Source organism: Platalea leucorodia (assembly GCF_965183815.1).
Source record: "Platalea leucorodia genome assembly, chromosome: 7".
Classification (NCBI taxonomy): Eukaryota; Metazoa; Chordata; class Aves; order Pelecaniformes; family Threskiornithidae; genus Platalea; species Platalea leucorodia.
Genome location: NC_138829.1, coordinates 10392594 through 10418541, shown reverse-complemented (window position 1 = coordinate 10418541; position 25948 = coordinate 10392594). Strand labels below are relative to the sequence as shown.

General features: G+C 44.9%; 1 protein-coding gene across 1 annotated transcript in view; it reads left to right on the top strand.

The window, feature by feature from the left end:
* Window positions 1-25948, top strand: part of CEP170B (centrosomal protein 170B) — a gene marked incomplete at its 5' end in the record, with an annotated part of 55030 nt that overhangs the window by 11916 nt on the left and 17166 nt on the right. Inside the window, 10 exons of the mRNA XM_082318912.1 lie at window positions 636-725; window positions 3808-3886; window positions 6828-6886; window positions 8227-8365; window positions 16508-16609; window positions 17748-18224; window positions 20465-20527; window positions 21364-22127; window positions 24179-24367; window positions 24560-24668. Of these exons, the coding sequence (XP_082175038.1) occupies window positions 636-725; window positions 3808-3886; window positions 6828-6886; window positions 8227-8365; window positions 16508-16609; window positions 17748-18224; window positions 20465-20527; window positions 21364-22127; window positions 24179-24367; window positions 24560-24668 (2071 nt within the window). The remainder of the gene's footprint in view (window positions 1-635; window positions 726-3807; window positions 3887-6827; window positions 6887-8226; window positions 8366-16507; window positions 16610-17747; window positions 18225-20464; window positions 20528-21363; window positions 22128-24178; window positions 24368-24559; window positions 24669-25948) is intronic.

The window sequence follows — 25948 nt, the reverse complement described above, 5'->3', positions numbered from 1 at the left end:
CCAAATCACTGTCCAGTTCAGTGTTCTCAAAGCTAGCTTTAAATTTGAATTTTCCTAGAGTTGCGTTCTTTCTCATCCCAAGTTTAATAACCTCCCTCCAACTTTGAAAACAACCTAGAATTTAAATAAACTCTGGGACATGATCTTGGGAACAGTGCACATTGTTGTGAATAAGTTTGGTTTGTAACTTAAGAAAATTATTTTTTTTTCTCTTTGAAAAATAGGAAGAAATCATCCCAAATAGGAACATCCCTAGTGATGAGGCCACTGGCTTCAGCTAGTGAAAAATGGAGCTCTTCTAGTTCGCACTGGATGAGATCCTGCCCCCCAGGCTTTCAGTTTGACTGGTTTTGTTTTCAGTGTGTATTGATATAACTTATTGAAATTATGGCATAGTCTTGACAGCCTTCAGTGATCCCCCCCGGAAATAATGTATTGTCTTCAGTGAACTGTTTACACAACCATGGAAGCGTTTACTGTTTATCCTTTGGTTATTTATAGTAGTAAATAATATCCCGCTTTTCCCATCTCTCCCCCTACCCCATATCAAGTTAGTTTAATGTCTAAATGTTGCTTTGATTAACAGTGTCTCTTATGCCTGACCGATCTCACATTCATTGTGCTTTCATTGCCAGTCCCGGAGTGTCGATAAGCAGCATGCTGTGATCAACTATGACAAGGAGAAAGATGAGCACTGGGTGAAGGATCTCGGGAGCTTAAATGGCGTAAGTAGCAAACCTCCTGGCTGATGGAGGCGAACACACAGCATGCTGAGTCTGCAAGCGCTCGTGAGCTTGCTTAATTCTACTGCTAGACCCTTTTGGGTCACTGCAACTGTTGTCATGACTTAAGCTAAACATACATAATTATTTGCAAGGCCTGAGATTGAGGTCACATAGCATCTCATCTTAGACGAGGAAAGCTTTGGTGAATTTTGTGTTTCTTTTTCCCTTCTGGTGTCTTTGCAGAATGCTTCAGGGCTCACAAAATCATAGAGCCTCTTGCAAAAGAGGAGGAAATAAATTCAGTCTCATTTTGGGCATGTTAACGTTAAACTGGTGAAGATTCTGGACCAGCTGTTCAGCATGAGCAGGGTGACCTTTTGGCAATTCAGTTGTCAGTGCATGGAGTGATTTATGGGATGATGAGACATTTAATTTTTGGGGGGAGAAACTATTTAAAACCACCTCTCTTATAATAAAAATTGCTCTTCTGCCTGCCTTGAGCCCGGTTTCTGTGAAGACCGAGGGATAATGTGAGGCCAGAACAGGGAGCTGAGCCTACCTGAATGTTAATGCTTGCTCTGATCCCGATTCACGCAGTGGTGTTAGGCAGCTCGGTGAGGGCTTTGTCTGCCCGCCTGAATTCTGTGATTTTTTTTTTTAAATTCACTATCGGCGTTAAAACTGTCCTAATGTCGTAGCATGCCTCTTTTTTGGCTGTTTCTTCATACAAGTGGAGCTATTCTTCTGCTGGAGCAGGTCTAAGCTAGATTCACATAATTGTCTTCCCAGTAAGGAGTTTTACTGCAGTCATTGTTTTGGGTTTAGAAACAGAAGCCCTCCACCATCACAGCCACAAAACCACAAGACGAACCCAGAAACTTGTACAAAAACAGTGGCTAAAGCAGACCTCAACTGTTCTGCCTCTTCTGGCATCTGAAAACAGCAAGAATGAGTGTTAATCCTTCTCAGCCTAATAGCTGAAGGCACGGAGCCCTGCTGAAATGGGAATATTTCCAGTAACTGCTCTGGGCTCCAGCTGGATTCCTGGTTCAAAACCTGTGGTATTTAACTCCTGGTGGCAAAATAGCAGCTGAAAATTCTGCTTGCAAGAGAGGGAAGGCTTGTACCACTAATTCTCTTCTAACTTCACATGCTAAAGCTTGTGACTTTACAACATTTTAATAATAGACTTGTGCTCAGAGGGGCAGTGGAGTAAAACGGGTTACAGGCAGTGCCTGTCTTCTACAGCTGGTCAAACACACTTCTGTTGGAGAAGACTGTTGTGGCCAAACTGAATTTATTTTGCATGAAAGAAACATAGGTCCTTATTTGAAAATTTTCATGAAAACTTGTTTCCCCCCCTGAAACTAAAGAAATCACTTTTGAGGACCTTGATTTTAATTCCGTTTTCAGAATTTGCTTTTATTTTGTATTTACTTTATGGCTTGTCGGCAGTGCATTCTATGGCTTTGCTGGATAATTGTTTCATATTAATTGCTGAAATGTTTTGTATTGTTTTTATTTTGTTCAGCTGATTCTGCAGTCTCTATTAAGGGTCTTTTGGTTTTGAAGGTAGCGTTTCTATCTGCAATAAGCAGTTTCCTTGGGTTATTTTATTTGAAGTAACCACGGACGAATAGGTAACAACATCAAAATGGGTTTTCTTGCAGCCTTTTGTTTTGCAGAAAACTCAGCAAATAATTATTCCCGTTCCAGATTTGACTGTTGTGGGATTTTTAAATATTAAAAAATTTCATGCAAATAGGAATTCCGTGCCTTTTAACCCACTTCACTGCTTTTATTCTGGAATTACAGGCCTGTTCCCCAGCTCTTCTGTAAATTGCCAGGAAGCTGGCGGCTGTTGTCTGCTGAGGTTCTAGTTTCCTGCTCTAGCATTTATTTTTCCCCCGTGGTTAATACTTGGTCTTATGCATGTTTGGCTTGGCTGAGCTGAGAAGGCAGAAGGAGAAGACTGTGCATCAGTGGTGAAAGCATGTAAACTAATTTTCTAGCATGATTTTGATTCATCAGAGCGTAGTTGCATTTGTATTGAGGCCACAAGGACCCAGCAACGGGTTCCTGGTCTGTGAGGCTGGGTGAATCCCACCTTGCAAGGCAGGGTAACTCCTGGTGTCTGTGACTGCCCCGGGTGCAACTGAGTGCCTAATCCCCATTAGAACGCTGGCGCTTCTTCAACAGAGTTCCTGATTTATTTTTATTCGGCCTGGGTTATTACAAAAGTGCCTGGGTTTATTTGTGAAAGATGTCCGTGAGTGCTGGATTTGTTCCTCTGTTCTGCGAGAATTGTTCCTTAGGCAGTCCCCTTGAAAGGCAGCCGTCTGAGACATTTGAGATGTTTGTTCACAGCTATGAAGTCCATTTCTTGCACTTCTATAAGGATGAGTTAGTTTCTTTGGGCCTCAATTAACTGCCTGGAGCATAGGAAAAATGAGTCTGCGCATCTTTTGTGTGAGGGGCCTGTTGTACTGATATATGGTGTCTTGGACGATGTGGCCTCAGACATCATGGTGATGCCACTGCAAATGCTTGTTTTTCTATGTGTTTTCATTTCCCCCTTCCTCTGTGATAGGCTTTGCTTGTTAAATTATCAGGCCTTGGGGCTGACACCAGTCTTGTTTGACATCCAGCGGAAAGCTGATTCCCAGCTCAGTAGTTAGAGTATGAGTTGCACCATTTGCTGCTCTTGCTGGTTGTGAAGGGTGGAGGAGAACCCAGAGCATCTGAAGTTCCTAACTTCAGGCACCTCACTTAAGTGTTCAAGTTGGGGACTAAAATTTCATTTGCCGTTGGTGGAAAGGTAAATCTCCCTAGAGGTCCCTTAAGAGCACCTTGCTTTGAAGCATAATTGGGGTGCTCTAACTTGCCCATGGGAGCTACTTGCCAGTGTTGATTTTTCTAGGGGACTTAGCTCCTCACCTGGCTAACTTTGTGCTAGTGCACCCTGAATGTGTGCAGTGCTGTTGGCAGATGGGCATGGGTGCCCTCCAGGAGCCCCGTCCATCTGAGATGCATCACCTTGATACCCTCCGTCAAAAACCATTCCTGTGCTTCTTTCCTGCAGACGTTCGTCAATGATGTGAGGATTCCTGACCAGAAGTACATCACCCTAAAACTGAATGATGTCATTCGCTTTGGCTATGATATCCTTCTCATCTGAAGAGGGAGGGGGATGTGGTCTTTGACTGGGTTTTGCGCTGTTTGCTGCATGGGGAGTTAACAGTGCTAATTGTGACTAATGAGTAAGGGTGTTTGTTTTGCCTCCTGGAGCCTTTGGATGGTCATAAGCTTTTGTTTCTCCACCATGGACCTGATTCAGAGCATATTAACCATGATGCCTGCTGCCTTCATTGGACTTTAAATCAGACCCTGCACTGGCAGTAGTGACTGTGGAGGTGCCTCCTCAGTCTCTTTCTAAGGCAGGGTTGCATTTTTTTCTTTTTATTTGGGTGGCAACTGTAGCTGGTACCAGCCAGGAAACAAACATATTTTATATGCTTTTGTATGAACTAACATCTTCCTATTTTTTTTCATGCAACTTGTGAGTTTTTGTTAATCATTTCATCCAGATGCTTGAGACAATTTGCAGGTCTTCAGCGTTAAACATTTAGCTTTGGGGCTTGTGGGGCTTGTGGTCAGACTTGACTCTGTATCGATTGAAGTTTGCTGTGAAAATTGCTTCTGCCACAAAATGCAAGAGTAAATCTCTATTTAGCAATAGCAAATTTCACCTCTATCGAGAGAGGCTAGGCTGCAGTTACTGCTTTGTTTACAGAGTCACAAATCCTGCTAGTGTCTGCTAAAATACCTTCATCCCTTTTTATCCTGATGTGACTGTATGACTGGCTATAAGCATAGATGTTGAAATGCCTTTGTGAGGCTGCAGAGCAACAGTGGTAAGTAGAGGCTCCTATTGCTGGCTTTTCAAGTAATCTAATCCTTTTTTTCACTTTTTTCAGTTGTTTCTATCTGCCAAACTTTACCCACTCAGGCTGAATTTAGAAGTAGCAAGTGTCTTCTCCAGGTTTCTTTTTTTCTTTTGTGGGAAAATTTCAGTTAAAACAGTCCAGACATTTCTGAGAATAGAGGCAGAGACTAAGTTTTACCATTGCGGGGGGAGGAAGTGTTTGGCTGGAAAACCCTTGCGCATCCTTGACCCCAAGGCCACATTCTTGTGCCTTTTGTTGTCTCCATGATAATCAGTTTGTTCTTGGCCATGCTGTAGCCCTTGAAATACTCCAAACGTTGCTGGAGCCCAGACAGCTGAAGCAGCAAGAAGAGGCTGAGCTTCCCTGGTCTTCCAGGGGTCTGGGTACCTCGGCTCTAAGCAGTGACAGTGCAGGAGCACTCACTGTTGCAACAGGGATGCTTAAACTGATGCACATGCAATCCTGGATCTGCTGGTAAAGAGGGTTTTCCAGGCCTTGTGTAAGATCATACTTTTGGTCTTGGTCTCACTCTATCTCTTGCCATTTTAGAAATAACAAATCCTTGTTTCACAGTGGTATTTCTTTTTTTTTAAAAGGGGTGTAGTTGCTGAATCTCTTAAAAAAAAAAAAAAAAAAAAGGAGACAGATTATTTGCCTTCAGATCAGTATTTGAACAGGGTGCAGTTGATGAGGGTTCAGGCATACATGGGGAGAAAAAAATACTGAGTAGCCCCTTCCCGAGTGCTGCCCAGTAAAAGAGCACTGTCATCTGGGATCACGCCATTAAAGGTTGCGTTTCAGTGCATAGGTGATGAAGCCTGTTACAGTCCCATAGGCAACCTCAGTTCTAGCTTTTCTTGACTTTGCAAATGTTTTTTTGATGTATCTGCTCATGTGCTTTCTGGTCTCTAGATGAGTGGGGAAACCCACAGAAGATTTGCTGTGCACTCCAGTCTACCGAAGGCATAAGCCAGTGCCTAGAGCGTGGGTAGGTTTTAGTGGCTGCAATACAGGTTTAAACTTTTTATAGAAAGCAATTCTGAGCACTAAGCAGCTGAGTTGAAGTGTTTAGTCCTGCAGCCCTTACATGGATATTCATGTGAAATGGATGGTTGCATTTATGAATTGTAGAATTTATTGCCCTCAACAGGAAAACTTTAAAGAATGTAGGTTTTAGTCATCTTTTTACTTCAGCGTAGTTGCTATGGCAGTTACAATCTCTTCCTCTCCTTTGCTGCTTCAGTGCCACTCTCTTTAGCAGTGCTTTCTGTGCATACCGCGTTCAGCTCGGTGTGGATGGCAGCATCTCCTGAGGTCTCCGAGTCGGCTGTGCGCTGTTGCATAAGAGCATTTGTCTCTTTTCCATTTACAGTTTCAGTTACAGAGTGTGCGGCGTTTCCCTGCTATGCCAGTATCACTCGTTTATTTTTAGTCTAACATTTTCCATCTTTCCTTTTTCCTCCCGTTTGCTCTGTGCTGTGCTGATTGGGTTGTTCATGATGACATTGCCAGATGCTTCCTTTTTTTTTTTTTTTTTTTTTTTTTTTTTTTTTTAACGCAGTGTCGCTGAGGATTATTGCCTAGGCTCAACCATGTTGAACGCCTCCCTTCCTAAGAGGTCATGGCAGCTCATGACCTGATTTACTTTTCATCCAGGAAACTGCAGTGGCTGAAAGGCTTTGTCGGGGCAAGAGAGCACCGTGGTCCCAGGCATCCTTGAAGGGAGCTGAACTCTACTGTCCCCTTGTCCAGAGCGCATGAGATTGCCCAGTCTTGGCCAGGATACAGTGGGGAGAGAGTGGTCCGCCTGGAGCTGCCAGCTGGGTGGAGAGGAGTGGGGTGTGAGTTGAGTCAGGGCTCTGGTTGCTCCCCTGGGTCCTGCACGGAGCTGCTAGTGCTCCCCCAAGCTTCTCCTGCCCTGCTCCCCTTGTCTGCTGCCCTTCAGCTGGCATGGGTCTGGCCAGCAGACATGGTTGCACGCTCTCGTGCAAAACATGCACGACAAAGACCAGGGTGGGATACAGCACAGGCAACTTTTAGTACCATGTGTATTTTAAGCTTCTCTGGTTTTATGATCTTGTTTTCTTTCTGTGACTAAATGCTAGATTTCTCTGTCCATCCAACTGCTTTGCCATTTCCTTAACGAGTTATGTACATTCAAACATGTATGTCCTGGAACAAATTCAACACAAAGTCCCAGAAGAAGCATTAAAGGTAAGGGTGTCTGGGTGCAGGTACATTTTAAAAAAAAAAAAAAAATTTAAGTGCTCTAGTAATGGTCAAGCAGACTGAAATATTAAAATACACTTGACGGCAGTGAAATGTTCCACAATGTGAGGCTCTTTTTGGATTGGGACTTAATAAAACCTTCCTTTGAGGAGACAGACATTTCCCAGTTATCTCAGCTCTGATCTCTCTTATCCCTGTGCTAACATGTAGATGAAGTTATTTATGATTTCATGACTGCCAACAAAAAAGGTTACTAAAGCTGTAATGTATTAAAGAACAGTCAGCACATTAGCTTGTGGGGGAAGCACAGCAGCACTCATTCCCTCCCAGAAGTGGAGTGCAGATGCCTTTTTCTGAGCATGGTGACTTAGGCCAGCTCCACCATGCTTCCTCCACCAGGGTAAAGTTTGCTTAATTTATTCCTGTCTATCATCTCATTTTTGCCTTCAAGCTCCCAGTTTTTACTTACTGAGCAGTCCTTTTTTGAGTGAGGTGTTTTTAAAACAAAGAGTTCAGTAGCAGGTACAAAATATTCAAGCATCCTGTTATCTAAGCAGAAAAGCAACCCCCTCTAGGCAAGAAAGCTGTCCTGTTCAGCTGAGGGACTGGGCTATCAGTGCCAAGCATCACCTCTTGGCTAGCAGATACTGTCTTCTTAGCTTTGGTTCCATGTTTAGGACTTGGAGAGGATCGGAAATGTAACAGCTAGAATTGGGCAAATGATTCATTGAACTTACTCAGGGGTAATCTGGATGGGTACACCCTTTTATTAATTTACTTGTAATAAACCCACTTTTAAATAGCTCATTTGCTATGTTAATGTGGAGCCTGTTTTAAGGCAGAATCACTTTCCTAGCTGGAGACAGGGTTTGAAGCGAAATAATTAAAATATATTTTAATTGCCTTTGCTGAAAAACTGAGATAATGCAGATGAGTGCCCTGAAAGAATTTATAAAGTTGCTTTAAGAACAAAGGGGATTTCAGGATTTGAATCCTGAACGGAAAATGGCCTAAGTTCTGATTCTTCTCAGTTTATTCTTTAAAGTGTTTCCTAATTAGCGATTTTGCAGAGCTAAGTCACAGTGACCTTCTCATGGACTAGAACTGTCACCTGATGTCTTCCAAATGGGGTATTTGAAAGTCTCTCAGCTGGCATTTCTGCTGTTCTGTAGCCTCTACTCAGGTGTGCTTTCTTTTTGTTGCAGAACATAGCTGCAGTCTTTGCCTTTGCGTGATCCATTTGCGGGGAAGGGTGGTTTATCTTTGCCATAGGCTAGCACACGGATCGCACGGGCACCCTGCAACTGTTGCTTATGTCTCTGCAGCATGAGAAGTACACCAGCCAACTTCAGATGAATTACAAAGGCACGGCAATGAAGAGGGCGGAGCAGCCCATGGAGCACGGTGTGTACAGTGATTCCCCGCAAGCAAAGCTGGAGAAAGGAGAGAGGAAAGCAATTACAGGTACTTGCTCGGAAACCAGTTAATCAAGATTCAGAACAAAGCTTGAGCCCTGCACTGGGTCATGATTCTGACAGTACAGTGTTGTGGGTTGTGTCTAGGAGCAGTTCCAGAAGGGTCATCTTTCTAAACCTCTGAGTATTTCAGACTCTCAGTTTTTGGAGATTCAGCCTCCAAAAAGTATCAGCTGGCGTGATGGCTCACGCATGCCTTGTTGCTGTGTGTGTGCTGGAGAACCTGTGGGCCGAGCAGGTTTGGTAAGTTCTTTGGCACCTGTCTGGTCTATTTTTAATTTTCTAATCGTCAGCTGGTGTTTGAACAGAGACGGTGACTCAGAGTAGAAAATGTATGGCTGCTGTGGCGTGGTGCTGGCAGGCAGGCAGGCAAAGAAGCAACAAGCCATTTCTTTCAAAAAGCCCTATATGGTCTTAAACGGCTGTATTTCCTAACGTGCCAATATGTGGGACTGAAACTGACTGCCAGACTGGAAGGCGTTTGCTTCAGGTTCACTCTTCCCCAGCTGCAAACCTTTTCCATTTGAAAAATTCTTTCTGTTCTCCGTTTCTTTACCCACTGCTGCCTTCCTTTAAAGACCCTTTGTCAAACTTGCTTCCTCCCTGTTCCCCATCACGATGGGCCAAGACCTCCCCAGCAGTCTTGTCTCTCCCATCTCACCCAGCTTCCTACCTCCTGTACGTACTGTCCTGGCAGATCTCTCCCCAATTCTGCTCAGATATCAGTTGGTGGCCTTCTAGAGCTTGATGTTGCACGGGAGGAACAAATATGGTTTTAAAGTATGCCAGTGAGGGATGACTGCCAGTGGTGGTCTTGAGGCACGGGATGGCAGAACGATTGGAAAGCTTTAGTGTTAGCAGAGAGACTGCCCGCTGGGTCTGGTGGAAGAAGGAGCAGGGAGGTGAATGGAGGGAAGAGTAAGTAAGAGTGAGACAGCACCTTGGGTGAGGTGACCTAGAGATAGATACAGCAGCTTTCTAGAAAAGTGTATGACTTTGGGTAAATCTGTTAAGGCTTCATGATAACTAATTGGAGTGGGTTGGCTGATGTTAATCTCCCATGCATTGTTTTTATGAAAATCCCTCTAAACTGACATAGTGTACTAAACCAGCATAGTTTTTCTTCCTGGTCTCGTTGTTGCCTCCAGCTGTGCGTGGAAGCACATGCACACGTCCCTGTGTGCCCAACTCCCATTTTCTGCACCACAAAACCTTTCTTTGTGTTGCTTTAGCTGCGTCTGTGTGTCGCCCTCCCCCATGGATGTGGCGTTTGTGACTTTGCCTCACAAGCGTGCAGTTAAAGGGATGAAGTTGGTGATGATTAACCATGACACCGTGGAGGGTGAGAAGAGGTGAACCTCGCTGGGGGGAGAGCTCTCCAGCTGCCTTTCAAGGGGCATGGGGTTCTCGAAAAGCATTGCCAGTAACTGGGCCAGTTTGCCAGTAACTGGAACCAGTTTGCGTTTGCTGCTGCCTGGTTGCATGAACATTCTCATTTTTATTCTTGCCACCTTCCAAAATACACACTGGTTGGTTTTAACCTACATAGCATAAGCGGTTGATATTTGGAACATCTTCAAAGTCAGGACGTTGAGTGACTCCTCAGCAAGGTGACCCATTTCTCTAGCGCGGGGTTTGCAGACCTGCGTTAACGTTTCTGTCATCGTTAGTGGGCACAGACCATAGGTCTAAGGCAAAAAGGGCTGTGAGAACTTACTGGGGGCCAGTGCTGAAGTATGTCACGTGCAGTGGCACCGATGGACAGATACGACAAAAAATCTGTGAGGTGCTGCTAACCCCACTGAAAGACTGAGGAATTCAGCACTTTTTGTTGGAAGTATTTTGGTGGATTGGACTGCAGCCTGTGGAAGCAAGGGAGGGAGTCCGAGTGTTAAATCAGCTCTCCAAAAAGCATCTCTGTCACGTGAGCAGAATGATCAGTGGGTCCCTTTTTCATCGGGGATGTGAGTAATTCACCTTGTCTTCAGCTGCACACATGCACAGTTTCTCCTTGGTTGCTCGGAGGAGTGGCAGCAATTTACAATGATTAGTGGAAAGAAGAATGTAGTATTCTTACGGGGAGTGGGCTTGCTTAGTGGCAGCAGAAAGAGGCTTTGGGGAAAGAGCTGTTTTGCTAAGCCCGTAGGTATTTAGGAATTTGCATTGACTAATTAAAGCAAGGTCTGGGGTGACAAAAGCCTTTAGAAGGATCGCTTCCCAGGGCCCGGGTGGAAAAGAGGCAGAGGGAATGCAAGCTTTCAGGGAAAAGGTTTAACAAAACAATGTGAACAATTAGAGCTGCTTAGAAATGGGAGGAGGTGAGGGGCTGAGGATAAAGAGATCCGGGGGAGTGAATTGGGAAACAGCTCAGCCATTTAGTCTTTATGCTGTTGAACTTGCAGCTTTTGGGTGTATGTTGCCTGTAAGCAGAAAATCATCAGTCTCTGTGAAATGTTTGAGGCGAGGAGCTTGGTAAGCCCTGTGGGTTGGATATGGATATGAATAAGAAAAGTGCGCACGGTTCAGCTAGTTAATGCTAAAAATAGCCATCAGCTCTCATGTTCAAAGCCTTAAGTGATCAGGAGGCCAGGTACAGCCTTGAACAGAACAGATTTTAAGCCTGTCACAATCCCCATCTGTTGCTACCTGAGTTGAGGTACTGGATGAGATAAGCTACTTTGTGGTCTTCTGTTCTCAACGCATAGTTAATCCTCAGGCTGATCTTAAATTTTTTTTTTTTTTTAAAGCCCTCACAGGCTGATGGCACTAGATAATGCTGAATCTGATGACTAGCTTCTGAATAACTGCTGCAGGCGTGAGTTTCCAGGGGTGGAGGCTGCCCTCAGCGTCCAGCTGAAATAGGCATCACCGACTGCAGGAGCAGGACTTGAGCTTCTCCTGGGATCTGTGAAATAGGCTCGCTCGCCAGGTTAGCATCGGTGTCATTAGGGAGTCCTCCCAACAGGCTGGCCGACTTGAAAGTCTTGTTGGTGTCCAGGGCTGAGGTCAGCAGGCAGCATGGACGGAGGCAGTGGGAGTTGTGCCCAGTTGTGAAGTGGTTTCCATGGTCTTTGGCTGCTTTCCCCATGAGATCATGGTAATAGCTATTTAGACGCACAGCTCTACCCTAGCCTTTAATTTAGGGGAGTGGTGGTGGTGTATCTGCTTTTCGTCTGAGCTAGGGTGGTGGTACCTGCAACATGTTAAAGGTTTGACCATGTAATTGGCACAAATAAATTTGTGATTATCAGCCTGATTTGAAAGCCTCTGGAATCTGTGTATGTTCACAGCAGGTACAAAAGACCAGGGCTTAGGTTTGCCATGCACGTGTGAAATAAATACTGCAGCAGAGAGTCAGAGAAGTGCTTTATGGTTATTCCTACAAGGTCTGAATTCTCTATTTTGGAGAGGAGTTAAAAAGCAGAGATGTAAGGAATTAATTTTAAAATGTTATAGCTAGATCATCTTTTTTTTTCCCAAGGCCTCTGCCATAAGAAGCTTACTCTGCATCTTCTGAAGATGGACATTATTGTTATTAATAATGAATCAAAAACAGTTTGACTTGAAGCAAGCTGGATTTCTCATGCTTTTGTTATGACTTGCTGTAGACAGCTTCAAAGCTGCGTGTGCTTCTGTCAGCAAAGAAATTTGCCATTGCGCTCTCTCTCTCTCTCTCTCTCTCTCTCTCTCTCTCTCTCTCTCTCTCTCTCTCTCTCTCTCTCTCTCTCTCTCTCTCTCTCTCTCTCTCTCTCTCATGATGGTTTGAAGCTTTGCGAGGACCTGGGCGAAGCGCAGCCCTCAGTTCTGTCCTGTCCTCAGGGGGACACCTTCAAGGGAAATCGGACTCCTGCGGTGGAAGCTGCATGCTCGTCATGAAAGCTCTTCTGCCCACTCACTGATAGAAAGCAGCATTAACGCAGGCTTTTTCCTTTCCCTTCCATCACCTGGACTGTATTTTTGGTCCTGTCCTTGTGTTCTTCTGTGTGATTAATTTCTCCATAAATACATCCTTTGTATTGACACATCTCATTTTCTCTTGGTGTGGTGCCTGTCCTTCACGTGATCAATAGTTCTGTATTAATTTAACAGGCCACGCTCTTGTCAGACTTGTTAAACAAATGGACCTCCCTTGGTCTGCGCTAAAACAGCCTTCGTTTTTTCTTTTGAGTGACTGCCCCAAAGACTGAAATCCAGGAGCAGAACGTGTGTGTGTCAGTGGTCTTCCCTGTATTACACTGTCACCGGTAGCTCAGTATTTATCTGGCTGAATGCTTGTGCTGACCTCAATTCAGTTATCTAAAAGGATGGGTTTTGGGCTGTCTGCCTTGGATTGATGAGCCAAGAAATATGTCTAAATGAATTGGCACCATCTGGGCAGCCTGGCGCGGAGTGGAGAGAGGTGGTAACGAGCTGCCATCAATTGGAGGAAGTCTCATGTCATTAAAATGACTGAACAGTTAGTTTTTATTGGTGTTCCTTGCTTCACTGCTGACTCGGGCAAGCCCTGAGTTTCTCTGCTCTTGCAAGGGCTTCCATCTTGCACTAAAATATAACAGACAGGTGGTGGCTTCAGGGAGGTATGCCTGTCTTGGGACACAGGCAGCCGTGCTGCTCTGGATGCTGCAGGTCCAGGTTGAGGTTGCTACCCAAAATGCATCCCAGCTGGTGAAAAGCAAAGCCCCCTGGCACACCTGCATATGTAGCTGCTCCCTGGCCCGCTCCTGTCACAGCCATCTGGTTTAGCTGCCTTTTTATCATGCCTTCCTCCCCCCCCTCCCCTTTTTATACAGTATTGTTGTGTTAGAGCTGGAGCGGGGAGAGGTGTCAGGTCGGTTGTGCTGGCAAATTAGAAGGGACGGAAGCTTCTGACATGAGCAGGGGAGCAAATTCACGTAGCTCTTCTGAAGTCAGGGAAATTTTACTCTAGCTCAGGATCTGGCCACTTTCAGCAGTAGCTGAGAACGAGGGTGTGTGTGTCACTTGATAATGTTATTCAAAATGCAAATGAATATGAAGGCTCAGTGGAAACATTAATTGCTCTTAAAATATTGAAACTGTCCCCAAATAGCAAGATACTGGCTCCTCAGCTTCCCATCTGTGCTTTTTGCAGTCTTTAGAATGAAGTTCCAGTTTATTGTGGAGGCTGGGAGAGGGAAGGAATGAAAAAAAACCCCACAGAAGTGAGCAGATGTATTGCACACACTGTAACGGGGTGTTGCAGGTGGGGCCGCGGCAGCTCTGTGCCCCAGGGCGGCAGGAGGGACCTTCTGCTGCCATGCAGGGAGTGCAAGGGAGCGGCTCCCGCCCTGGCGGACCCAGATGCGTGCACTCTGCCCAACCTGACATGCCCTGGGGTTTTGACTTTCTGCTAGCTTTTGTCAGAAAGGGAATTTGGGGAATTTCCAAGCATCTATTAGGGCTCTTTAGGGTAGAGGGGGAAATTTGAGAAGGCAGAGGAACTGGCTCATTATTCTTTATGAATACTCTTTTTTTTCCTTCAGCTTTCCTTGTAATCCCAAAGTTCCCCGTCAACAGAAAAGTCTGACCAATGTTGACTTGCTCCCCTAGCTGCTTTTTCCCTGTAGCAGAAAAGCTCCTGGGGGACAAAGGCAGTAGCTCCTGTGTCCAGTATGCAGGTGGGCTGGAGCAGCTTCTGGGAAGAAGTCTGTCCTGCAGGATGGATGTGAGCTCTCTTAGCTCACTTCTGCCCCTTTGGAAACAAAATTTTCTTGGAACAGATATCTAGAACCTTCTAGGTTAGGGGGCCTTTGGGATCCTGGGAGAGGCTGAGATGTGCTGGAGAGACAAGCTGTAATGAGGCAGCTCTTGGCAAGGTGCAAGCGGTAACAGCACCCATGCTTAGGAATGATGCTGCTTGTGCAAGAGTTGAGTGCAAGATGGTCGTTGCATTTCATCTGTAGGGTAATATTCTCAGGATTTGTTCCACCAGTAACTTAAAATAAGCCACTGATGATCTTTCAGAATTGATCATATTAATCTGAGACAAGTATCCAAAATCTCATGTGTTTCTTCAGGGTTGAACCCTTCACTGTGTCCCGTTGACCTTTAGGCATGAGTTATCCCAGACATAGCTGGCTGTTGTTAATGGATTTGTCCATCACCCAGTGGTGTTCTCCTCCCGGCCTTGACTGCCTCTTGCCCATCAACCCTAAGATCAATACTGCGCTTCAGAGGGTGATAATCCATTGCAGTGTGTGCCCCAAAGAAGGGCCTGACATTGGTAGAGCAGATCCTGCGTGGCTGGGGTGGGGGTCTGGTGGGCAAGTCATGGCATGAAGAGAGGGTGGTAGGTTTCTGCTAGGCTGTGTGACAGAAGGTCTCGGCCTAGCAGAGACCAAACCCTACATTTGGGTGCCTCTATTCATTGACAAGCTTGTGAATAGTTGTTTTTTTTTTTTTACTATTTTTTCTTTTCCTTCTCCTCTCCCTTAAGTGGTTTACCCATCCTCAGTTATGAAACGTATTGCTTGGCAATTCCAATTTATTCATGGTGAGAAATGCTTCCTCCTTTGAACTTTCAAAGGCCGCCTACATAATGGGAGCACCGTTTATCTTCCACGCACTCTAGGCAGAAAGGAGAGTAATACTTCAGCCTCTTTTGATCCTCAGTGTGAAGGGAGGCAGCATGGTTAATTTTGAAACACGAAGAAGATCTCTTGAAAAGGGCCTGTGGGCTGCATCTGTAAAGCAAAATTTTTGCCTGTGGACTGTCAATGTATGAGCTTATATATCTCTGGAACTATTCTAGGAAAAAACCATCTCAAGTAGTGGCCATTGGGTCAGTGTAGCTTTAGAAACAGCAGCATAAAATCAGCCTTCTTTTCTTCTTTGAATTATTTAATTCCCCTTCCTCTCCTGACTTCCCATATGCTAACGACTCCTTTCTGTCATGTCTCTATGAAAGCAGGGAATGCAAAATTGCAGGGCTGTTTGAGGGCTGCTTTACACAGAGCAGCATGTGGTATTAAAACCACAAGCTGAGTGAGCAGCAGCTGGCGGTAGAAGCCCGACTACGGCTCTGTAGCTGGAGCCAGGGTTTAAGACGTGGCCGGTAAGGCATGTGCTGATGGCTGTTATGGGTAGAGGCAGAAGCAGCTAACAAAGCTGGAGCTTAACCTCAGCCCCTGACCTATCCTTGTATCTCTATCACCTCTAGATGAAAGAACAAAAGCTGCTTTATTTGCTTCTCTTAAACTATTATAAAAACATAATAATAATAACAACTATACCACAGGTAAATTGAAGTGTATTCTTGTTACTTGTTGCATAAACAGCAGCAGCCCAAGGCACTGCCAAAACACAGTCTTGTTTTGTGGGAGACAAAATGAGCAGCAGTGGATCAGCTCCTTTGAGTACCGGTTGTTGCAACGAAGCCCTGATCTTTCAGTGAGTGCTCTTTGAGCAGAGAAAATGATGAAAGTCTGGCTCTTCTAGGGGAAGCTTCTCCATGAGAAAAACCCTCTGTCCTGCAGTGGCTCTGGAATCCACTTGGTTTACTTTAAGCTTTTGAAAGCAAGAGTTTACTACTGCTTTATGTATGTGTAAGGAGATGGTTTTACCATTTTCCATAAATTTGTAACAACGCTTCAAGAATTTCCTGTTGTGGGATGTGTGTCACTTAGAGTGGGAGTGGTGAATAGTTAGAAAAAATGCTTGGCCTCACAACATCCGAGTACACGGTGGGGCAAGAAAGGGCAGAGCTAGTCTTCCCAGTTAGGAAAATCTGATTTTCACCTGAATTGCAGGTGAGTTGCAAACAATTTTGTGGTTGGCGTTTTGCAGTCTGGCCTGCCAAAAATCTTCCACTTCCTGTGAATAATGAGGCTAGAGAGGGAGAAAAGCCGGTGTTTGGGAAACGCGGCTATGAAAGACAACGAAGGGAGGTAGAGTCAGCATCTTGCAGCACAATGTAAAAAGGAAAAAAGGGGGGAAAAAAGAAAGGCCTGAACATACTCATTATTAGGTATAATTTGCTGTTATAACGGCAGTGTAGCAGGTACATGATCTCATCTGACTTTGCTGTTTTTCCCTTTTTGGCATGTGGTTGACTTTTGTGAACCTGGTAAATTGATATTTTCTGTGTAAAAGTATTTGCTTATCCTCTTCCTAGAGACCAATACTTACCGCACCCCTCTTTATGGGCAGCCCTCCTGGTGGGGGGAAGATGATGCAAATAACAAGGAGGACAGAAGGCAAGAGGAACATTATTCAGGTAATGGAGGTCATTTGGGGTGGGAGAAGATGGGGGGGACAAAATTTCTCCACATTTAGATCTTTACTGTGTGAAGCCTTTAATTACCACTTTTTTTTTGTACTTGTATTTGCACCTTCCTGTGCGTAGACTGCTGCCAATCAAACCAGAATAAGGGAGAACTAAAGTGTTTCCCCTAAAATATTTGAATGTTAGAAATGGCAGTTGTGGAATAATTCAATATGTATGAGAAAGGCCTCGCTAAGCTTGTTTAAGGTCTAGTTAAACAGCAGTGCTGTATCTGCGATCGTACTCAGCCCACCTGAATAAACCATCCACTGTGTCCCCTGGGAGTTTCCTATCTAAGAGGTACTTTAAGAGCTGATGCCTTGACTGGATTTGATTGGTGTGGAAGCAATCTGTTTCTCACCTCATCATCCTTGGAAGCCATTTAGTCTTACCACTCCTGTTGTTGTGACTCTGTATGCATGGATGATGCATCTTTTTTCACTGGTGCAGTAAACCTGTTGTTTCTATCAAGCATATGCTTTACTGCACAAAGAAGTTTCTTATTTCAATGCACGTGCAGCATATCTCTTTTCTAGCAGAGAGGGGCTGTGATTAGCAGCCCTCCTAAGAGGCTGAAATAAATTAAGTGACCCTCTAGCAAAGAAGTTTGGGCACTACTGAAAAAATGTGGTTTTATCCCTGGTGATGTTACAGAATTAGGTGTTGATCCAGCAAAAACGTACCTGTCATTAGCTTTGTACACTCAAGCTTTTCCTTTGAACTGTAGAAAGTTGAGTAGGTGTGCATGTAAGTGAATTCAGCAAAGTGAAACAGGGTGTCTTCCTTTCACATCAGCCCAGGCATACAGACACCTTCACATGCCCCCAACCACATAGGTTCTGCCAAAACATACAACGGTGCATGTGTGTGTGCTCAGCTCTCTCTTCGGGGAGCAATGGAAGAAAGGACAAAGTAAATATAACAAATGTTGGTCAGACTGCAGCTGGGCTGTAAGCACCGATTTCAGTAATGAGGCCAGAGTACAAAGCTATCTAAAATAGAACTTGTATTTTTTCTTTAATTCATTTCAGCTAATGTTTGTGAATTTAAGGTTGTTTTGGCTTTTTTTTTTCCCCCCTCCCTTTTGTAGAAAGATCAAAAGAGATAACCCAACATGAAGAGGAACTGAATGGTAATATTTCTGCTTATAGAGATGCCCAAGAACAGTCTGTGTTTGCCTTCCGGAGAGAGCCAAGTTACTTTGAGATTCCGACTAAAGAATTTCAGCAGCCATCAAAATCTCCAGAAACACAGGTCCACGAGATCCCAACAAAGGATGTTGATGCTATAGTAGCCCCCGTTGTACAGAGTCATGCCTCTTTCACCATTGAATTTGATGATGGTACCCCCGGTAAAATAAAGATAAAAGACCATGTAACTAAATTTTCACTCAGACAGAGAAGACCGTGTAGTAAGGAAACAGCTCATACAGAAGTGATGTCAGCAGAGAGCAAAGTGGCTGACTGGCTTGTCCAGAATGACCCAAGCTTGATGAGACGGCAGTCTCCAGGAGATGATGTGTACAGTACAAAGAGTGACCTGCCGGTTCATGTGAGGACGCTTAAAGGTGAGTGTATGTCTTGTCATGTGGACACAGTTCTCTGTTGGCCGTGCAAATGCAGCGTAATAAAGGGGGAAAACCCTTCTCCTGTCAAGGAGAACTGGACTTAATTATCTCTGCTGCAGATTTGCAAGATGAAGAATATTTCTTTAATGGCTGCTAATGGGTTTGAATCTGGCTAGCAGGCTCTTCACCTGGCCCTGAAGTCATGTGTGATGCTGGCCTGGGGACATTCTAATCCGGTCCCTCTACATCTATAATGCCAGCTCAGCAGTAACAGTGATTGAAAAAAGGATTTTGATTTTTAAATTTCCATGTGGTCAGGCAAGCTGGTAAACACAGGTATTTCAGTGTGTTTTCTTCTCTTGGCTTCTCCTAGCTGAAGGAATGACTTTTCTTTTTAGCTGTAGTCCAGAAGAGGCTAAGTGTGATCATCCTGATGGCTGTAATGGCCAGAGCCACTTGGTCGAATGACCAGAGGTCCTCACATGGAGACTGGTGATAGAGTTGAGATATGAATGATCACCCATGGAGGAAATTGTTGTGCTTGTAGAAGAAGGTTTCTTCTCTTAAACTAAAGCTGCTCTGAAATCCTGCTCTGTTCAAAAACTTAAGGTTTTGTGGACCTGTGTCCTGTTAAGTGTGTCACTGTGAGGAATTCTTTGGGGATTTTTCAAAGGTCTGAAGTGTAGTTTGGAGCCCAGTTCTTAGTGCAGCTGGTGGGACTCGCATGATTCTCATGTGACTTTGAATATATTTAGCAAGATTTGAGCTTGCTTAGATGTCTCTCTTGGGCCATGCACTGAACAGCTAGGAAGAGACCACTGGTTCCTGCATTCTCGCTGCCTTGCAGGCCTCTGGAAAAGCTATCGATTTGAACTGCAGCTTTCACTGATAAAGTCATATTGAAGGTTACCAGACCTACTTGTGCTTGATGTCCTCTTAAACAAGAGGAATACCTTGTTTTCCCTTAAAGGAGTATTTGCTTGGTCCTTGTTGGAAAAAAACTCCTTGTAATATGAAGAGTTTTACCTATTACACCTCCAACTTGCTGTTTTGTGTACAGTTTTTTGAGAAGCCCTTACAGTCAAGGTCTCACATATCCAGCCCTGAGGTTTGGCATGGCATGGAAACTGAACTGTTTTGTTGTCATTGCTTGTTTCTAGTTCTTCCCAATAAGGGACAGTGTTGAGGTGCCCTGCCTGATTACTTAGGGTCTTATTTTCAGTCTGCTGTGACTGTGTGATAGAGGATTTTGGGGCTTGGGTAGGGGTTTTTTTTTGTTATTGTGATATTGGATTTTGTTGACTTGCTGGAGAACATTGTCAGGGATAGAACTGTGCTTCAGTCGTTTTGGTCTTTCCTCTTGGAGAAAACTAGAGAGTTAAGCAGCTGCTACTCATCCTAGGATTTTCCTGAGTGATGCACAGGAATACTAGACTGACTGCACCTGCCTCTTTACAGTCCATAAAGCATGGAAAGAAACTGAGGTAATTTAATGCATAATTTGCATATCAAGAAATCAACTCTTCGGACATTTGGTTAAAACATACAGTGTTGGTGGCCTGAGGAGTTTATCCACCTCTGCTTTGGCAGAGGACAAGGTGTCATTTATCTGCGATAGCTGTGTAACATGTTCTTCTGGCAGGGCTAATTTTGAAGATGTCTTGGAGGCTACCGCTGGCTGCCTACCAGGTTTGGGTCTTCAAGATCAGAGATGCCCACCGTCGCGGTTCAATAGTAACATCTGTTCACTGTCAGGAACAATGTCGTGAATGTAAAGCCTGGTATCAAGACTAGAGAATTTAGGTCTTAGCAGCTGGAGGGGATGTGCGTGGTGTTTTGCTGGGGCATCCATGGGCACGGTGGGTGTTTTTCCTTGTGTCCTCACCGTTTTGCATTCAGCAGAGTTCTTTAGCCAAGACCCTTTAATTTAAGAACTTTCCCTTCCAAGGACGAAGCTTATCAGCCCTCAGGGCACAATGCAAAGTTTGCTGGCTTCCTTCATAAGGGTGTTAGGAAACTCTTCAGAGGACTGACTCCTGGGTTGAATGGATCTTGTATTAAATTCTAATCTTTCACAGCTAACTCGGGGTAATAAATGGTCTTCACCCATGTGTCTGGAGAACTTGCAAAGTAGGTTTGAGCAGTTTTCCTTTCAAACACGTGGTATTTTAGCCAGTATATCTTGCTGCATATTACAGTCTAGAGCGCAGAGACCTCTTTCCCCGTTCTCCCGATGACAGGTTCCTGGTCGTTGACTGAATCGTGTTGTGTGCCTTCACACCCGTTTCCTTCTCCAAAAAAAGGTTTGTTTTTTGTTTTACTTTTAACTTTTTGTTTAACTTACTTTCTGAGAGTCCTGAACTAAGGTGCTCAGGGGCAGGCATCACTGATACATAGAGAAGGTTGTAAAGATGGTTGTTGCTAACATAAGTGAAAATAATTATAAACTTACTTTAAGCTTAATGAACTCTTAAGTAATGATTTAACCTTTGCTTGGCTGGTGATAGGATGGTGTAACTCTTGGGGGTGTCATGGTGTGATTCCTGCAAATTCACTTTTCTGTAAACCTCTGGTTTATTTCCCCCTTGTAAAGGGGGGTAACGTGGGTGCTCAGAGGTGCATGCACTCGTAACACACTGATCTGGTCTCTCAACGCGGGGATTTGGTTTCAAGGGATGCAGTGTGCAGAGTTTATTTACTGATCCTGCAGAGAGATTTGTGCTCTGTAACAGAGAGAACATAATGAGGTGATCTTGGACTACAGTAATTGGGCAGAACGGCAAAATAATGTCATCATATTTGTTTAAATGGAAAAAAAAAAAAAGAAACAAAACATTAGGTATCTAAAACAATCAGTGTTACAAAATCAGAAACCCTTGGGGTTGAAATGATTTCTTGAATTGTTTTTTAATAACTTGATAGCCAGCCAGTTGTGAAAAGTGGGATCAAGAGACAACTGCCTTCTCTTTTATTTCCTCTGATGGGATGCAATCCCTGCACCCCAGCACATGTCTTCGGAGTTGTTTAATCCTATAGGACTTTTTTCTTTTAACTGAAATGATAAATTTCAACTAGGAGGTAATGACAGGGCCACAGCAATGGAGAATATGAAAGTCAAATCTACATACCTTGTTTCCAGGCAATAGGCACGAGGACGGGACACAGAGCGACTCCGAAGACCCCGTGGCGCCCAAGGCAGAGAAGGAGACGACGACGGGCAGCGAACGTGCGATGGAGCAAACCAGGCTGCAGCGCCAGATGAGGCGTGATCCCCACGAGATGCTGCACAACAAGCAGGCCTTCGTCATTGAGTTCTTCGAGGACACACCACGGAAGAAGCGGTCACAGTCCTTCACACACAGCGCTCACTCCTCCCAGAGTGACACCGATCCAGGGCTGAAGACCAAGGTCGAAAAGCGCAAGAATGCATTGCCGGCAGAGAAGCTGGGAAATGCAGTGCCACCATCCCACCTTGGGGCCCAGGCAGGCAAACCCAGTAACAGCTCCTCTGGGACCCAAAGAAGTAGCTCCTTCAAGAGGGAGAAAACGGAGGATCGGATCAACTCTTCGTCCTCCTCTGCTTCCAGAGCATCAACCAAAACTTATGGGAGCGTTGGGAGGAAGTCTAAACTGGCTCAGGATTTTATGGCCGAGTACTTGCGGGAGACTGCTCAGTCTGGGAAGCCAAGTGCTGAGAAACCAGCACCTCTGCCCATGCCGGTGGCTCCACATGTTGTTATATCGTCAGAACCAGAGTCTGCCTCTGCTCCACCTCCGGAGGTAAAGTCTGCCCAGGGCAGGAGGAATGATGAGGAAGACAGCGTCAGCGAGACGGGCACATACACCATTGAGACGGAGTCACAGGATAAAGAGGTGGAGGAAGCGCGAAAAATGATAGATCAGGTAAATGCTGCTTTTCTGTGCTTGGCCAGTGAGCTGAGGGCTGAAGGTTTGAGCTTCTGCATCTTGTGCTGGAGGGTCTAACTTTAGCTGTTGCCATGAAGGACTGCTCCCTTTTGAATTGGGTGCAGCGGGGGTTTATAGTTAGGGGTGGGAAGTCATCTTGGGTGACCTCTGTTAAGGATAGGCCCCAACAAACTGTGAGGCTGTTTTTTAAAAAAAACCCAACAAAACAACAAAATTACAAACAAACAAAAATCCCACAGAGTGCAAGAAGGCAAGGTAAGCCCGCAGCAAAGAGCTGCCTTGCTTCCAAAATGGGATTTGGATGCAAAAACGCAAGAGTGGGCTTGCCATCTGTTTAGAGGAAAGGCAACAACAGAATAAAGATCAGGCTGATCCTGCCAAGAGCTGTGGCTCAGAGCAGCTCTGCTCTCCAGGACTGCTCCCAAGCCTCTGCCTTGGCGTTCCATCACCTCCTGCCCGCTGTTAGGAAGCCCATCACTGATGCAGCATCCCGTGGTAGGCCAAAGGAAATGCAGGCCAAGGGTTGGTGCTTGTGTTGGTTCTTCACAAGCCTTAATGGTAGGTGGTTCTGTATTTGGCTGTGCCTGGTTAGAAAGGGAGTGCTTGCTGGCAGGGCAAGTGGCAGCTAGTTGAGATAGCGAAGGGTGTGGTCTAGGGTAGAGGCAATCCTAGATTCATCTATACTTGTGTGGATTTTGCAAAGTGAGTGATAGCCTAAAAACAAAACCCCAGAGATGAGGGAGAGGCTTAAAAACCCCACCCAACTAAGCAACCACAGGGCAAACCAAAGTTTGGCTGATTTTCACGTTTAACTTTCATCTGTGGTCTATTATGAAAACAAAACTGGCAGGTTGCTATGAAGATTTAGTGAAGTGTAGGCAGGAGGATGGTGAGGTTTAAAGGAAGCCTTAACTGAACCTGGCTTTAGAGCTTTGTATACAATGAGCCTGGATCTAGCTTCCCTCGTTTGTTTATTATACTTGTTCCTTACATCTTGTTTGAAATGTGATCGGAAGCTTTCAGGGCAGGGTGTTTAAGCCACAGCAAGGCCCTAGTCCTGACATTAGATGGTTAATTGTTCTGGTGGGGAAATATGAGGAGAAATGCCACAGAAATACAATTATTTCTGGGGAGTAGTCTTGGCAGCCATGTGACTCGGGCAGGCAAGCTGGCCAAGTTGTGCTCCTGACTCTGCTGTAGACTTGGTGCAGTGCAGACCTGCCACTTGGGAAACAGCTAGTAACTGCACCTCAGTGTTTCTGTGCAGGAAGAAAGATGATGTGAATTCTGGACTTGCTGAGATTTTGAGGTGACTCTGCCTTTTATTCCCCCACCATCGTGCACACTTTTTTTTTTGATAGAAGTGAGAGTAGAGAACTTCATGGCTATCTCTGCCCAGCCTAGGTAGCATCCATGGTGGCATCTTCCTCTGAACTACTTCTAGTCAGGGAAGAGAAGCAAGCCTTTTGGAGGCATGGATCTTGGTCACCCCCCTAGGAAAGCCTGTTTATCTCCAGAGGGAATCTGGCCAGCCAGCTCAAGCACTCACTCGTCTCTGAGGTGCATCCTTTCCCAGGTCCTCCCGTGGCAGTGCAAGGCTGCTTTGCTCAGCCCGCTCGCTGCTGCAGTCTAGGAGAGACCCTGGAGATGGACCTTTCCCAGCTTTTTCTAGTTCTTCGTGAATTAGTTGGTAAATAGCTATCCTGACACTCATCCTAAATTTCTCAGGGCTGAAAAGGGACTCCTTTTCCGTGAAAGTTACTACTGTTAAAGGCAACACACCGAAATAATGAGGGTGAGAGAAAAGGTGGGTGTGAGTGGGATTCTATGAATAAGTGTATTTAAAGCTGCTACTGTGGAGTAGAGAAGAAAATTATTTACTTAGTTTATATGGAAGTGTTGGCAAGTGTTTCTGGCCCTTTGGGATCATAGTTTGTATGTGACTAATGCTTCGTGGATTTGGATTTTGGGGTAATATTTTCCTGTTTTCTTGGTTTTTAATCTTTCCCATGCAAACTCCTTTTCAGGTTTTTGGTGTTCTTGAGTCACCTGAATTTTCCAGAATCTCTTCAGCCTTTAGACCAATAATTAAAGGTGAAAAAGACGACTCCGGTTCTCATCAGCATCTAATCAGTGAAAATGGCACTAGTCAGAAGTCAACCTTGCTCCAGGCATTTGCCTCGAAAGCTGTGAGTGGGTCTCAGGCTGATGCGCAGGTACGGGCAGTCCAGGTGGATTTGCTGGGATGGTGGAGGCGTAGATGGATTTTCTGTCTGGATGGAAATTTGATGCGTAGATTTATTTCCATTTTGAGGAGACTGAGTGATGTGTGTATGAGAGGAGAGATTTTGTGTCTAGGATTTGGTTTACAAACCTTCTTTCTGACACTCTTCCCCACCTTGTTGTAGATGTCTGCAGCATCTCAAGGGAGTCAGAAGTGGGTGTCTAGGTGGGCGAGCCTTGCGGACAGTTACTCTGACTCTGGATCTGTCTCTGGGCAGGGTGGTGGAGGTGCAGGTAAGTCTCATCCTCACATTACTTTTTGAAAGTGGCTGAATTTAAGCCAGGATGATATGAAAAGCAGGATTTAAGGGCTTCTGTGCATCTGGCTGTGGCTTGTTTTCTGGTTTAGCTAATGTATTTGGGGATGGGAAGGACAAAATGAATTGTTCCCAGTGGAGTAAAGATGGAGAGAGCCGCTGGTTTGCATTTCAGAGTCATCCAAGAAATTCTTAAATGTTAGGTTTGACATGACTAAAGGGCACCTGGGAAGGAGAAAGATCATAAGGGCCTTGGGTGTTAACTAGCCCCGAGTAGTGATTCTTTAGGCTGCTTTATGATGCCAGATGAAAGCCCTTTGCAAGTTGCCTTGGACTTAATTGCTGACTTGAGCTTTTTTTGTGTGCTTCTCCTGTGTCTGGCTGTGCTGAGAATTTTAGGCTGTTCCGGGGTTTGCTGTCAGGTGGCAGGTTTGAAGCATGGAGATGAGCGTAGAAAACTGGGTATGGAGGGGAGAACGGGAGTGGGAGGAGGTCAGGCTCCCATTGTAACTGGGAAGACAGCTTACAGACCCCGTGGTCCTGTTAGTATGTGAGAAAGGGAGAACAGCGCTTTGTTGACTTTTGTAAATGTTTTCAACTTTTTTGGGTGAATATATTTGTCATTATCTTCATGCCATCAGCAGCTATAGATAGATTCAGTAAAGATTAGAAGAAACCTTTGTTTCAGAGGTCATTGCCACTGTTTTCACACTGTGTGAGAACCTGACTCCCAGAGTGTTTGAAATATTACCATAGTCAAATAACCAGTTTTCCAGGTATTTAAAGACGGTATCAGATATGAAGTCCTGGCCAGCAGCATGGGAGAAATAAAAGCACCCTTTCTATGAAGTGTGTCCATACTGATAAGCCCACCCATGCCGGGGTGGTGAGCTCTAATTCAGAGCCTCTTCATTGTTATAGGGTCTTTCTCCCAAGACTTTGCTGTGGGATATGATCATATGAGAACTTGTACTGCGGAAAAACACCATCTACTTAGTCAAATGGGCTATGCTGTGTAGAATGACACTTAAAACATTGCATCACTGCAGTGATTTGTCTGATTGCTTTTCGTCTCCTTCCCATGGCCTGATTTATGGTAGATTGATGCCAGCAACGCCGTTACCCTATAAAGTACGTGCTTGTACTCAGAGGTATATTATGGGAGAATGAATCTGAAATCCTGCCTTGAGAGAGGGAAGGTGTTGAGCATTCTGATCCAGCAAAGGAATTAAGTACAATTTTACTTTAAGTGTCTAT